Source organism: Pyxicephalus adspersus, chromosome 1 (assembly GCF_032062135.1).
Source record: "Pyxicephalus adspersus chromosome 1, UCB_Pads_2.0, whole genome shotgun sequence".
NCBI lineage: Eukaryota > Metazoa > Chordata > Amphibia > Anura > Pyxicephalidae > Pyxicephalus > Pyxicephalus adspersus.
Window position 1 is genome coordinate 84,699,595 of NC_092858.1, and position 16,569 is coordinate 84,716,163.

Genomic DNA, 16,569 nt, shown 5'->3' on the forward strand with positions numbered 1-16,569 from the left:
CACTCGTCTCACTAGTACGGCCATTCACGGATATTTCAATCTATGCATATACATTTCTACTAAAGAGAACTTTATCCCCAATAAAGTATAATAAATGTATATAAATATTGCAACTGACCACACAAGGAGTAGAGGCTGAGCTCACAAGTTTAAAAAAGTTCCCAGATTGATGGGCAGCAACATATACTTCTCTAAGATCATTGCTGATGTCCTCCATGGCAGTGGTCGCCAACCTTTTCAGTCCCGCAGACCACTAAAATTACCGGCTCCGGACCGTGCATGTGCGGGGAGCCGGGTGTCAATCAAAGGGGGGGAAATCTCCCCCGTAGTGATGTCATCATGACATTACCCCACCCACTATCCCATCGCAGGCTTAGATCTGCAATGCGATAGTGGGCGGAGTTATGTCATGATGATGTGTCCAGAGACACAACCCGCCCACTTCCCTGAGCCTGGGATTTGTACGACATAGTTCACAGCTCTGGCCAGTGCGCCCCACCATTGGGGTCCTTCTACTGACCCCGCTTGGGTATGCCCTGGCCAGAACCGTGGACCACCAGAAATTTCCAATGGACCACTGGTTGGCGACCGATGCTCCATGGCATTGTGTTAGCACACACCAGCAAGCTGACATAACTTCTGCTTTTATAGAGGTGATCACTTGTGCTCATAATATGTTAATCACCTGGCCACTACTTAACCTGATAATTCCTTTAGAAGTAGTAAGGGTATACATAATTTTTCACACTCTGCATTTTGACTTAGTCTCCCTGAAAATAAATAACCGTGCAGTGTAATACACCATGTGTTATTGTTCATCTGAGGTTGTATTTACCTAATTTTAGGACCTGCTGAGGACTTGATAATTTTCTATTATGTCCCAATTTACAAAACCTTAGACTGAAAAGAGGGTTTTGTAAGGCCCTGGTCAGCACAAGTTCTCACCAGGCACCAGTCCCCCAACCTAACACCACAGCCTTCACCTTTAGTATGCCCCCGCTCAGCCTCGGGAGACAGGTTGCGTTGGTGTCTGGCGATGGGCTGGCAGCAGACCAGGAGTCAACAGATAAACAGCACAAGGATACCAGGTAATCCAAAATACAAGCCAAGGTCAAACCGTGTAATCAGTCCATCAAGCAACGTACAAGGGAGTAGCAACAGGCAGAGGTCGGTCCAGGCTGAGTTCAACTAAATGTCAGGAAACAGGCAAAGGTCATCAACAAAAAAAAAACACAAGTCTCTCCAGCACAGATTAGCCCAGCTAACTAACGCTACAACAGGCATAGAAGACTGGGAGCAGAAAGTCCCAGCAGCCAATGACAGCATGGAATTGCTCAGGAACCATTCTGCTTATCAACTGCAGCACAGCTCCAAACTCCCGTCAGCTGTGCAGTCTCAGTGCAGGAAATGCCAGAGGAAAACACAGCTAAAGGGAGACAAGGATGCTGCAACCTGCAGAGCACTAAATCCTAAAACTCCTCTGCTACTGCCAGTGCAGCCGCCAGAGGGAATAGGCCGAGCACGCCCTACTGCGGTGGGGCACCGCCTGGAATTGTCTCCTAACAGGTGTACATTCTTTTTTTCATGACTGTAGATACTTTGTTACTTTAATAGCTTCAATATTGAAGGGTCTAGTGCACAGGAACCTGTTACCCATGACATGTTTTGAAATTTCCTCCAACAGTTTCCTTAAATACAGTCATCCTGACAGCTATCAGAGTTATTTAGCTGTTAGCATTGTTGCTAGCTAGACACTTGTTTTTTTAGGGTGTTAGGCATAGTGACATTTACTTTAAGAATTCTTGTATATTGATCCTCAGGTATGACATTTATGATATACATCCTTAAGCATGTAGATTGTTCTGTATAATATTTAAATTGTAAGCAATATTTATGTTTTTATTTTCTAGATAGCTACAACAGTGAGAGAAGTAAGGATTAGAGATCCCTATCCCAGAAAACTTGATGATATACATACACAATCAGTTATGAAGACTGCTGCAAAAAGGACAAAAGGTAGTACTCTATTACAAGTTTGTTATATTTCTCTATAGTTTTCTATTATGCGTTGCAAATTTTTGTGTGTTTAAATTGCATTTAGTCCTTGCATTGTGGTTAGCATGCACTGAGCCACTTTAATTGACGTTCTCCTAACATGGAAGTTGTCATGTGTTGTGTTTAAATGCATCAATGTTCAATTTTCACCTAATCCGCATCAGTTCAGTGTGTTAGAAACCGTGAATCCCAGCTTATCCTGCATTGGACCTGCATTAAGCAAAACAGCTCCCTATATAAAGTGTACATTTTAATGTTAACCAATAAATAGCTATTAATATCTCTTCATTTGGTTATTGTTTGGGTTATTTTTCAGAACAGTTTAACTGGGATGAATACTTGAAGAAGACTGGGGCAGTTGGTGCTCCTGCGCATTATTTTAGACAGGTACGTTATACAGTTTGTGATAGGTTAGTATTTTGTCATAGTATTTGCTTGGTAGTTCCATTACAGTAAAAACGTGACTGTGAATTTTCAGGACAGCCACTTAGGCTGTTGTTTTTTTCATTTAGATAGAGCGCACTGCCTTTATCCACTTAATGAGAACCAGAAAAATGTTAAAATCAATTAAAAGACAGTCATATTAATGTAAGTTAAAAAATATTGTCCAAATGTAGTTTTTTGGTACCAAAAACATAAGGAAGAAAACAAAGTGCATTGGCATTGTGACGAAATTTAAAGCAGAACTTTCATGCCCTCGATCCCTCTGCAGTCTGATTCCAGTAGGTCCCTCGATGTCTCAAATTTTTTCATTTTTCCAGTACAGCCACTGTCCTCTTCTGTGTTGTTCTTACATCATTTAATCTTGCACTGGTAAAGTTTCATCCTGACAATTCATCCTGCCCTTTTTTTTAATTATTTTTTTTTTTACATTCCAGAAAAGCCTCTTCTGCACATCCTAAACAAAGTAATTATTACACAGTATTTATAAGGCCGGCATATTACGCAGTGCTGTACAAAGTCCATAATCATGTCACTAGCTGTCCCTCAAAGGGGAGCTCACAATCTAATGTCTCAACCGTAGTCATATGTCTTTAATACATTCTAGGGTAAATTTTTAGGGGAAGCCAGTTCACCTAACTGCATGTTTTTGTAAAGTGGGAGGAAACCAGAATACCAGGAGAAAAACCACACAAACGCAGAGATTTAAATCAGGAACCCAGCATTGCAAAAGCCAGAGTGCTCATACTATTCATAAGTATTACCTTTGGAACTGAACTTTAAAAAAATTCATGAACCCATTTTGTAGCTGCACTTAGCTGTGGATCTGAATACCCTAAAAGTCCTGTCCCCTCATGTTGACAGGCTGAAAATATAATCTAGCATCACTTGACCATTCTACTGAATTTAGAGATGAGGAATTTAGAGGATTAGAGATAAGAAGTATTCTGGTAAAATTGATTTGGCATGGTTTGGAAATATTGTTAATTTTTAATGGTATCTTACATTTCATAATGTGATAATGAACTGTCTGTAGACATGTTATTATATTGGGTTATTTTTGTAGTCTAGGACTCCACCCAGCAATGATTTTAAAGTTGGTATGAAAGTGGAAGCTCATGACCCTCGAAACGTTACCTCTGTGTGTATAGCCACTGTCATTGGAATCTCAGGAGCTCGGTTACGTTTGCGACTGGATGGCAGTGATGATAAAAATGACTTTTGGAGGCTGGTGGATGCCTCTGATATCCAGCAAATTGGCACATGTGAGAAAAAGGGAGATATGCTGCAGCCACCTTTGGGTAAGCGTGATGGCAAATTGCAATACTTTGCTATAATTTGTTATTGCAATACTTTAATTTTAAATAGTTAAATAAGTTGTGTGATTTTTTTACAGACTTGCTGTTCAATATTGTTGCATTAAAAATATGGAGATTTGTAATGTTGTTTTAGGCCAAATCACATTTTGTCAATTTTAACACACATGCATTCTCATTTTATCAATAAAAATAACAGAAAATGTTTATCAATCATTATTCGTGCTATACAAAGTCCAATGCACAATAATTTTCTTGTCTTTCCTTGAATTTTAATTAAAAACTCCACACACTGCAAAGAAATTCAAGTTGTGTAAGGACTTGTGTAAGTAGATTACTTACTGCAATGACAACATAGCTGTTAAAAGATTTTCACAGCGTTTCATGTTTTTAGTGACTAAGAATTCATGTTTGGATTATAAAAAATGAGTGGAAGTGTCAGAGTAAAACATTTCAAAGCAGATCTCAAGTATATAATGAGAAAAAATGATTACATAAATAATATATGTATCCATTAACACACCTTGTTGGAATTTATGCATTAACCTGGTCTTTCACACACCTAAACTTAAAAAAAAAGCTACATGCCATTTAGGCCTGTATAAGGTGGTAAATTACTGTATGTCATTGTCCCTGTATATTCATTAGCTACACCAATGTCTATAATATGGTGTAATTGTATTCATAATATAAAAAAATGTTTACAGGATTTCGGATGAACGCCTCCTCTTGGCCAATGTTTCTGTTAAGAACACTAAATGGAGCAGAGATGGCACCTTTATCCTTCTTTAAAAAGGTAAGAGCAGGATTTTAAAAATATATGTACATAGTATATCAGGTAACAGTTTCTTACAAATTGTATGTAAAACATAGCCCAAAGGGACATGGCACAACACTGCATGTTGCACTTGGATAATAGTGAGCGATGGAAGACAAACAAAGTAAGAAGTAAAGCTAAAATAAAACAGGAATACTTTGCGCTGTGCTACATAATACATTCTAACCTTGTGACCAGAACTTCAGTGTTTTTATGTAAATTTTGTGTAAACATTCCAGCTATACATTATTCCCCCTGTTTTCATTGCACTCAGTTAATTCACTTAGGCTTCGTACACACGTTAGACTTTTGTCATTGGAAAGGATCTTTTACAATCCTTTTCAACAACAAAAAAACTAAAAAATACCCCCCCCCCCTCTATGGAGAGGGGAGGGGGGAAAGAGTGAGTGGCACACCGCTTTGCTCTCCCCCCTTTACTTGTATTGCAGTCGTTAATGGATCCGCCAGGAAAAATTCATGAACGACGTAGGATGAGCACTGTACAGGCGTCAGATTCTCGTCCGATACTAGCCCTTATGCAATAATCGGACGAGAATCATCTGATGTGTGTACGTAGCCTTACATGATGTCTACTGACTAACATTTTGAATAAAAGACTAAATGCATTTAAAGCTGTGTAAGCTGTGTAAGCTATGCACAGTTTTGGGTACTGCAGTTTTCTGCTGTTTAAGGGGCATGCACAATTTTGAGGATGTGCAGGATGTGTTTGATATGTAGTTATTTAGCATAACCCCATCTTGGAGATTATTTTGTGTTTGTAAGCACTAAAATTAATAAAACTGTATTTTTTACTAAAAATTTGTGTGTATAAAAAAGTATGATGTGACAGAATAACTTTATTCTTAAATATAAATAAATAATTCTTTAGACTTTTAAATTTACGCCTATGTGAAGTAATATAGGTGTTAAATTCTCTCTAGACACTAAAAAAAATTGTGTCCTGTTTAAACAACTGCAGTTGGCTGTCTTTTTGTATAGACTCACTTCCGTGTATACCCAAACATTGAAGGCACATAGACTCCAATTTGATAAATTAAAGGCAAAGGTGTAGAAAGATCATATACTTTAAATGACTAAAAAATTGTTTTCTTTTTTCCTTTTTATAAATATTTTTTATTGTTTTGCAATTTCAAAATGTGATTACTTCAGCAGTCAGTGGGTCTGATTTGTTAAACGTCTCCAAGACTGGAGAGGATACATTTTCATCAGTGAAGCTGGGTTATCCAGCAAACCTGGAATAGCTCTAGTCCAGGACTAAAAACATTTGCTAACAAACAGCTAATTACTTTTAAGAAATCCATTTCAGGTTTCCTGGATCACCCAGCTTCACCTATGAAAGTGTATCCTCTCCACTCTTGGAGAGCTATAACAAACCTGGTCCAGTATCTTCCGCCTTGCATAACCCTCCCTCATTTGTTTTTTACACATTGTGCTAACTGTTCCTTGTACCACCCCACATAACATTTTATGTAGCAGCTGGGGAAGTGAGGGAGAATACTACAGAGTGACACTTAAAGCATAACTAAACACCCCTATACTCATCAGTCTCTGTTCACCTGCAGGGCGCTGTTATCTTCCTTCTTGCAATCTTTGGCCATCTTGATTGATTGGGTTAGGATGACAAATCTCCCACACAAACACACAGATTCAATCAGCCCAGCTTAGTTTTATTTTGACAGTTCACAAAGCAATCAGGTAGGTAAGAAGGATTATTGCAGAAGGAACATTGCCTGTCCCTTTCTGTATTAATTACTTGCCTTAGTGAACATTATTAAAAGTTGAACTTCAGTTCTACTTTAAGTGACAGCTCTGAGGCTGCTGACATTACATTTGGGATGTACACAAGGAGAATTTCTAAAGGTTAAACATCTGCCTAGCTAGATTACTGTAAATGCACATACAATTCTATGGGAAAATTGTTGAAATGAATGGTCAGGCAACAGGGTCATTTTTAATTTCCACTGGAGGGTTGTTATTTTTTCTAAACTGCATCTAGGATTTGTTATGGGGCCAGTAGTGATTTGCAGGTTCCCAAAATATAATAAATGTTTCATCTCTATGTTTCTGCTTTTACAACTTCATCATAGTCAAAGAGAATGACAGATGGCAAGTGCAAAAATCCTGTATACATAAATGTATCAGTGAGTTTGTGTATATCATTTTTATTTTTCAATTTTATAATACAAATTGAGAACATATCACAATAAAATGTGTTAATGCAATTATTTTTTTATATTAGGAGCCACCAAAGCCACCTCAGAACTTTTTCAAACCTGGTCTGAAACTGGAAGCCGTGGACAAGAAAAATCCTTTTTTAATATGTCCAGCTACAGTAGGTGATGTGAGAGGAGATGAAATCTTTATAACATTTGATGGATGGAGAGGGGCGTTTGATTACTGGTGCAGATATGACTCCCGTGACATCTTTCCAGTTGGATGGTGCAGTATTACTGGTGATTCTCTGCAGCCTCCTGGAAACTATGGTAAGTGACTTTAAAAAGTTTTTTACCCTGTTTTAAAATAAACATCTAAAAGAGATCATATCAGTGTTCATGGTTGAAAAGGTGGATTCTGTATATATAAATGATTGTATATGTGTGTTCAAGGACAGCCATTTTTGCTTGGTTATATGTTGATTAAAATTCCTGCTTTACAGTACAAGTCAACAAAAATGTTATTCTTTACTTCTTTTAAATGTAGATCTGTTTTGTACTATGTTGACCACCATTTATTGCAGAGAGTTGGGAGCTTAATAAAGTGGCCTTAATTGGCAAAGTTTTTACAGATGGAAGTTTTTGGACCTCATAGATTCCTTTGTCCGGCTTTCTGCACTTTTCAGATCCCTAATTTACCAGGACAGTTCTGACATGCGTTGGTTAGAGTTGTTTCTTTTTTTCTGGACAAATCTGGCTTTTTTTGGTACCCTTTTGTAATATTGCTGCTGGAATTTGGTTGGAATCAGGCCCAATGTAATAATGGGAGTGACTAAATTATTAACATGTATGCAATGCAGCAAAGCATCTAGATGCCAATGTGGATCTTCCAATGATGCAAAAGGTCCTTGGAGACATGAACAATTTTTTCTCTCAGGTCAATTTAAGTGACACCAATGATATTTTAGCTATCTGTAAGGATTACATTATTTCCAGTGTCCAGCAATGTAAAAGGCATTCATCCTACTTACCACCATACCAATGTACTGGGAGCTGTGGATATGGTTTTTATACCGGTGGTTCCCCAAGACCTAAAAAAGCTACTTAAACGGTTCCCTGATGTTAAAAAGGTTGATAAACTATTTCTAGTTGTTTTCAATAAACACTAGGTTTTATACTTGGCCTTGCAGCCTGCCAATAACAAGTTACCTTAGTTCCAGCATCATGACCTAGCCATGTGTTTGCATCAACTTTTTCTGTTCATCTGATTACCACTAGAGGTTGCTATTTGAAGGCGAGAGAGCTGTTCTGTACAGAGCTGAACTGGGAATCAGAAGTCTGCTTGTAAAACAACCTCAGAGCACATCACATGAAGCAACACCTCATCATTTAGGCACTTCTTGTGGCTGCTGGGACAAGTACAAATGTGCCATGTTTAGTAGAAGCCATATAATAAAGTAAAAATATAGGGTACTGACACTTTACTTCTTTGTGGACAAGGTTTCCATTACCAAACAGTGTTCATGGCTCAGTATCCTTAACATTTCTTATATCCTCATTTACACTAGATTTGCAGACTGAATAATGTATTACATTTACATGTATTATATGCATATTCTGTGTTTCAAACAAAGTGCCATCTTTTTCTATAGGAGGGTTAGGTTCTTGGATTCAGAGCAATATAAAAGACTGAAAGCTGTATTTTATTTTAACTTGTTCAGTCCTTCAGTTTTTTGTAAAAATGTCATCTGTACATATTTACACATTTTTATATTATTAGCAGTTTTTCTTAACACAAACCTGTGGAGGACTACAGAGTGATGAGAGAGGCCTGATAAATGTAATCCAAGACAAGTGTTTTACAAGTCTCTACTGAACTAATCAGCTTCTGCTAAGCACTGGGAAGACATTAAGGTTTTTATCAGACCCCTGATACCTCCTTAAATTTCAAACCTTCAAACCTTTCATTGCAGCCCACTTGTAATCGCAATAAAGTTAATTTTTTGTATTTAAAAAGTGCTTAAGAAAATTAACATATAATAAAAGAAAAAAAATAGCTCCCTATGCATTTCTATGTTTGCTGACGTTAGCGTACAGCTCGCAAGGATGCACAAACTTGATTGTGTTACACACCACACCAAGTTAAAATTCAGTTTTCACTTTTTATTTAATTCCGGCTGCTTTATTTAAAAATTAACAGTTTGGTTCCAGGGTACAATCTGACTTCAGTCTACAACCTATAAAGTTCACCTCCATGCATTTCACCCGTTTTGCAGGGCTTTTTTGTAAAGAGTAAGATTCCAGGGAGGTTATTGACACCTATAATGCTGGTACTTAAAGGTACAATGTGCCTTAATTTACATACATATGTCATGTGTGTAAAAAACCATCTATGAAATGAAAAAAAACAAAAAACAAAACTGATCTGGCAGCAAAAGGGTTAAATGCATTGCTTTTTCGAAGCTGCAGTACTTCCAAGAAATCTTTTCAGTTATATACTTGAGAAAAAACAGATGTTCTAAAAATTATCTTGAGTTACCCAGAACTGTTTGTTGGCTGGCTGTTATGTGACATACAATGAGTTCTCTGTAGCAATCTGCATTGCTAAAATGAACTGAGACTTCTCAGTGGGGCTGTAACAACGTGTCAGCTTGTGATGGAATTTGTGTTCTGTGACTTGTGATCAATTTGTACAACTCTCTTATTGCTGCTTAGTGAATTGGTGCTAAAGCTGAGGTAGGACTTATCTATGACGCCTGTTGTGTAAAGCAATATGCATGGCAGACCTTTCACACAATAGGCTTACAATTTCAACTCTTGGATAAATGCCATTGGTTGTGTAAACTGTAAGGCTGCATACACACAAGCAATAATTGTCGTTGAAAATGAACGATCCATGACAGATCGTTCAAAAATTGTTAACAAAAAAAGTGCACAACAACCGGTCAACAACGCCAACGAACGAGGAATCTCACTGGAAACAAATGACCGTCCCAGCGGATCTGATTGTGCGACGATTGTTCGTAATCTATAGTGCATTGTTCTGTGATACACTTTCTCCTGTACACGTCACTTCCTGCATTGATTGAACAAATCGTATCTAGTGTGTACATTATTGGTAGATTATATTTGAACGATCGTATTGTTACAGCATGTACAGAACTGTGCACAATATGATCATTCAAAATAATCAGGAATAATCGTTATTCATATCGTTCGATAATTATTGCACGTGTGTACCTAGACCTATTTACACCATTCATTTGTTTTTCCATTAAAATTGATAAAAAGACGCATCAAAACACACGTCTGTGTATTTCTTACATTGCACTTAAAGCATTACCATTTAATACAAAAACACATCTATATTATATTCACAAGCATTTTCATTTGTTTTCATTGATTTCAGTGTAAAGTGCATTAAGAGGAAAAGATGTAAAAATGTGAATAGGCCCTAAAGGCTGATTGTGGTAATGCAGCATGCACTGCATTCATTCTAATGGCACAGCAACATGGTGCCAGATAGGCTGATTTGGGTATTTTAGTAATTGCTGACCTCCTGGGATTTTCACACACAACTCTCTCTCATGGGTTTTCTCAAAATGGTGGGAGAAATAAAGAAAACATTCATGAGTGGCATTTCTGTGGATAAAATGCCTTGCTTATAGGAGAAATCCATAGAGAATGCCTAGACTGTTTTGAGCAGACAGGCTACTGAAGGTCATCCCAGATTGGCTCCTTGGACATAATGATGAGTTCCAACAAACAAAAACGTCAGATTTTCAGTATGTGTAGCTGAAAACTCACCACAGAAATATATCCAGCCATGCTGAGCAAAATGTCAAGGCAATGTGACATCCATATCACAAAAAAATGAGGCTGTGTTAGATTAAAATCATAATTTTATACGATATCATGCTCATGTATGTAATTGAATGTGAAGTGAAGGGCAGAATATATGTTGTTTATCTTACTTCATAAGAGTTGATGCAATTTTGGAGTTTGAGACTGCCCAGAAGGCTGGAACAAATATTCATGAGTTGTGTTATCATGTGGTCTTTGTTATCTTTTTCTGTATATATGACCATTCTTGAATGTATGGAATGGTATATATTGTAACTATATTGGGAGACGTCACATCCATCAGGTGTTTGTGATGCAGAAGAAGACAATGCTGTTCTTATTGTGCCCAAACAATCATTTAATATTAATTTTTACAGGCTGTTTTGGGGAGATCTTACACAGTATTGTGTTCCTATTAAATTGCATAGTTCTTGTAATTTCAGGTTGCCATTTTAAGGCCCTTTGTGTCCAATTGCAACCTTTTGGTACTGTGGTAACATTTTGTTGCCCCTCTTGGACAGAAAAGGAACATTTCCTTTTCACTGACTTCAGTTTGCAAAATAGTTTTGTCTCTTTAAAAGAAACTTTGTCACCAGCTAATTATATTTAGCCAATTGTTGTCAGTAAGGCAAGATTTTGATGCTTACCTTTGTCAAACTGACCTTTGCTTCCTTGAAGTGATGACATTGCCGAATGTTCTTCTACATCAGACACTTTGGGTGTCAGACACTTTTATCAGATTTCTGGTCCCCTGCTATGCCTTTTGGTTCCATCAGTAATGATTAGTGGTGGCATTTTGTATAGAAATACCAGCACTTTATTTGATTTGATTATTCTTGTCTTGCCTCTTCTGAGTCTAGAACTTGCCCTCCACTTGCAGATCCCATGCATTGGTACCCTCCTGGCTGAAAAGGGTGAAAATGTTCTGACCAAGTTCTGAAATATTATGCTGCAGCTAGATCTCTACCCTATCTATATCACTAAGGGGGCTTAGTTTTGCATGTGCAGTACACAGACTTCTTTGTTGATCCAGGTGTAAACTTTCACTTCAAGTGTCTTCTTTTACAGGCAGCAAAACTGCACACTGTGGTTAATGATTTAGAATTCATGTGATTGAACTGCTTGGGGCAAATGTTGAATTTCATTATGGTTTGTTATCAGCTGTCTTGAGTTTTTTGGGCCTCATGTTTTCATTGGAACAATAGAAAAGGTGAGTATGTTCTGCTGTATTTATAATAAACCTGTTTTTGTGACTTTTAAAAGACTTGATGTAGTATATATAAACCTGTATTGGGTTTTTTGTTTTTTGGCTATTTGTATTTCACCTAAATCACTAAATTATGATTTTAGGTGTCAGTAGATGTTATCTACTGAACATGTTAAAAAACCTTGCCTGATTACTCTTGTTCCTCTCTTTAAGCTGCCACTGATCCTGCTTGTGCCTCCCCTAATCTCTGGGAAAAGAAAAACATGTATGTCTATGTCTACCTGCTGCCGCTCACTTGTTCCCCCTCTCCATAGAGCAGAATGGCACTGTATGTACAGCGCTTGTTCATGCAACGTGCAGTCTTTTTTTGTTGGAAACGATCATGAAAGATCCTTTCCAACAACAAAAGTCTAGTTTGTGCCTTAGATTGTAAGCTTGAGATTGCTTGGCTCTCCTGCTAGTGTTTCCATTACATGTGTGTATACATATGTGTGTGTTACTGTACCACATAGTAGGTGAGTTGTTCAGTTGTGCACTACCTGTACCTCCCTTACGGTTTGTACAAATGCTGCACAGATACATCTATAATGTTAGCTGGCCGAACGGGTAATTTCTGTAGCTCATGCACTGTGGAATAATGTACTAAGCATTTTTACCAATCGCAAATTCACCAGACTGGTCTAATACTGCATTAAGGGAAATGAATTGTAAAACAGATGTTTTGGGTTTCATTGTGGTCAAGGGGATATACACAGTAAAAATGCCATATTTGTGTATATAATTACAATTTTAATATATCAGACATTACAATTTTTTTATGTAAGTAATATTAGGAAGGAGATGTATGAATCAGTTGATGGATTTGTGGGATGACAATCTAGTATCTTTGTATGTACACAATGGCATGCATCATGAACCGTGCACTGACCAATCATACATTGTGTGATCTTCAGTTTATCAGACAGAGATGTGTTAATCAGAAATAATGTGTTAATATGCCTTCTAGCACTATTGACTTAATTTGCAGTCTCTTTTCATTATAGCTGAAGTTTGTTCTGGTTTCTCACTTTGCTAATGAAAACCTTTTATGTACATACCTCTTTGGGCCCAGTGACATTTTCTTAGAGGTTTTGTGCTTTACTATGCAATGCACACAGATCATGGCTGGTGGAGGGGCAGACAAGCTACTGTCTGAACCGTCCAGAAAGCAGAGAGCTGCAGAAATGCTTATGTGTGACGCTGAGCCACCATGATTACAGAAAACCTGAAAATTGATGACTGAAAGTATCCAGGGGCAATAATGGTATTGAGGATTAGAAATGTAGGACTAATACAATTTTGTCATGCTTTGTGGTATGACAGACAAATATTTAACTTTTTGACTACCACAAACAATCTTTCCACAATAACAAGGGGGGGGGGGTGATTTTTTTATCATAACCTTTCCCTTACCATATACAGATGCAAACAAAACACATTTTTTATACTAATTCATTCCATGTCCAGAAATCAGCATTTTTCCCACTTATGTCCCTACTTGTCCCAGTACAGTCTGGAGACGATTAGGAGAGGTCAGCGAGGTGCCTGCATCACATCCCGCCGACACAGGTGTTCTGTACACAACTAGGTTTGCTGTGACCCCTGGGATTGTGGTCTGTGCTGTGTGAGTAGTCCATGTGGAGCTCACCAGATATTAATCATTTATCCAGATATATACCACTCAATATTGGTCAGATTTCACCAGTACGTGTCTACGTAATCATCTATTCCCTGACACAATTTCTAATCTGGTATAGCAGTGTATAGCCAGCTTTAGAATTTGATTTGTACCAGTTTTTGTGTGTGAGCCCTGTGGATGCTGTTCTGCAAATTGGACTGTTGTAAACGTTTGAGACAGATTTATCATTGTTCTTGTGAGTTTTTCACCAAAATCCCACACTCCAGTCATTGGTGATAGACATGTGTCAGTGCAGTGCTACTTTGCAACAGTAGAGCGGAGGGGGGGTTTGTGGATTATTTTTAATTATTAAACAGGATTTATATAGCACCAACATATTACACAGCGCTGTACACAAAATAGCGATTGTTTTTTTTTTTGTAAATCTGTGCTATAAAATATTTGCTGCTACTAATGTGCCTGCTTTGTTTCAAAATATCTTATATTTATATCAATATATTCAATATATCTTCTACTTGTAAGCATTATTGACATATCGAAGTATAAATAGTGAGCACAAATGATAAAGCAAGTAAAGTAACAATGATTGCAACAACTGTGTGTGAGCGCTGCTACCATTAGTCGGTGGTGTATTTGTATCACCTCCTGATAAGAAATATATTGTGCTTGTAAATACTGAGATTGTCACTGCAAATGTGCGGCTCCCATACTAGCTGTGCTTTGTGCTGAAAACAGATGTCGCTCTCCACTAATTAGCAGAAAGTAGTTTATATTTCTAACTCAAGTTTTTTTTGTTTTTTGTTTTTTTTGTATCAGGTCTAGAATCTTTTTTTTTTAAGTTTCTTTCAGTTGGACTGATCTTTTTTCTTTTCCCTTCCATACATAAGTGCTGGCTGTTCTATGCTCTCCCCCTTGCTCACCCTCCCTTCTTGATCTCTTTCCAGATCCATTGACCCAACACAACCCTTGCTCTACCTCCCAGAGCTGAGGTGAAGGCAGGCAGGGCATGTGACGGATGATTACTGTCAATATAGACAACAGACAATATAACATTACTTTAGCAGTTTCCCTTCCTCTCTCATTTTTTTTCTCCTTTCATTCACTCTCCTTTCTTCCTTTTTCCCTCCCCCCACTACAGGCTTTCTCCTCTCTCACCCCTCCCAGCATGTACCAAATGCAAATTTCTCAGTGCCCATTCGCCTGTATGTTTCGGGGCTGTACCCGGCAGCAGGGGGCTTTGTTTTACTCTTCAGTCTGTTTTGGTCCCATGTAACTGAGCAGTGCTGACTCTCAGGACCCCTTTATTAGGCACAAGTGCTTACCTTATATAAAGGTAGGGAGCATATAAAGTAGCCTCTGGTATGTGTGAGGTGTGGAGGGAGGGGGTATGTGTTAATTTATATTTTGTATATATTGTATATATTGGATGGATGTGCATCCTCTGTCATCCTATCACTGGGTTTGTTTATTTGTTGATGTGGAAAATAAGTGTCCGTTCTTTCTTGTATTCCCTTTTACTGTTTATTACTCTATATGTCTTCTAGTACTGTAAAATAGATTACATTATGATGTGCTCACGTATGTAATATCGTGTTTTAGTTGAAAATATCACACATTGTCTTTCTTTATTATTCCTCCTTATTGTATTTTTATTTAATACATACACCTATAATTGCTTTGAAATGTAGTATTCTGACACCTTCCAAACTGTTAATAATATATTCAATCATATTATATTCAACTAAAAATTATGTTTTTATATCCATAGCGCATTGACTTTCATTCAGCATTCATTTATTTTGCCTTGGCATCTAATATTTAGCTGAGAAATTCCCAGCTAATTAGTTAATGTTCCTAACACTACTGGATAGCTAAGAACATTTGATGGACCTCCTTATGCTTTGTCTTAACAAAGATAAATATTTTATTCAACACTGACTTTACTCTGACGGTATATGTTGTATTTTAACTAAAAGGGCCTAATAACGTGTCACTTTAACAAACTTGATGGTAGTAATTAATAAAGTGTGTTTATATATATCTGTAGTACATGCTTTTCTATTTGATTGTTATTATCTTAAATTTAGAAAGCTGTCATGTACTTTAAGCCACCATGGAATTATGCTCCATCTGTTCTATTTGTGCTAAAGGTGCCAATGAATGTAGTACAACTTGGCACAATAAGGAGACAGTCCCATGTCAATGGGCAGCTACCAAATGTCCCAATTGGCAAATCCTGGGAGGGGGAGTAAGGGGGAATGATCAGATAGGTTAAGAAATAGGGTATATGCCCTCTCCACCACCCAGGTGTGTTTCCAGTGTGTGTTCATCTGTCTTTCCCCATCTGCATGTTTAGTTAATCTCCATATACTCATCATTTACATTGGGGTGTGTATTTTTATTATTTCATAAGCCACTGGAGGAGAGGCATATTTTTATTGTGGTCCTAAGTGAGGCACATGTAAAGGTGTTAAGCAGACCCTCAGCCGAAATCTGCCATGTGAAAATAAATGCCCCCCCAATAAAATAAAGAACATTTAAAGGCACTTCATTGTGTGACTTGTCAATAATCCGTCTTTCACTCAGCTTTTCAGATTATCATTTTTAATCTCAGCATATGAACTGATTGGTTTCCTATGCTGCTTCTTCCTCTCACACACCAAGAGGCTAAACATATTCAGGAATGCTTAAAGAACAAAATATATGTCTAATGATAAATTAAACAGATACTGTGATTTGTGTCATTTACATCTACTTGCCACGTGCCAGGTGAAAGTCAGAGCTCCATATACTCCTCCAGGAAGTGTTCTATCCAGTCAATTAAATTGTATTTTTGTTTTTTTTACCCATGACAACATGTCCTCCTTCAATGTCTGAGGTTGTGTGGTCAAATTATGTCATCACATATGTTTCACCTTTACACAGAAAGGATCCTTTGAATCCCCTGTTAATCAAGAACAGTAGGATGGACAGGGGGCATTGGGACAAAACTGACACACAGTTAGTATGGCTTCCTCTATCTCTGATTAGTAAGATCC

General features: G+C 37.6%; 1 protein-coding gene across 8 annotated transcripts in view; it reads left to right on the forward strand.

Moving 5' to 3' along the window:
* The window catches only part of SCML2 (Scm polycomb group protein like 2), a 47,445-nt gene that overhangs the window by 13,749 nt on the left and 17,127 nt on the right, over positions 1–16,569 (forward strand). For 4 of the 8 annotated variants that reach the window (XM_072416627.1, XM_072416637.1, XM_072416610.1 and 1 more), the window contains exons 2-6: positions 1,911–2,016; positions 2,372–2,442; positions 3,563–3,797; positions 4,520–4,608; positions 6,890–7,133. In XM_072416627.1, coding sequence (XP_072272728.1) covers positions 1,989–2,016; positions 2,372–2,442; positions 3,563–3,797; positions 4,520–4,608; positions 6,890–7,133 — 667 coding nt within the window. In that variant the 5' untranslated portion in view covers positions 1,911–1,988. Of the gene's footprint in view, positions 1–1,719; positions 1,821–1,910; positions 2,017–2,371; positions 2,443–3,562; positions 3,798–4,519; positions 4,609–6,889; positions 7,134–16,569 lie in introns of those variants that run through there. The other 4 variants (XM_072416619.1, XM_072416664.1, XM_072416646.1 and 1 more) reach the window with 4 other exon arrangements.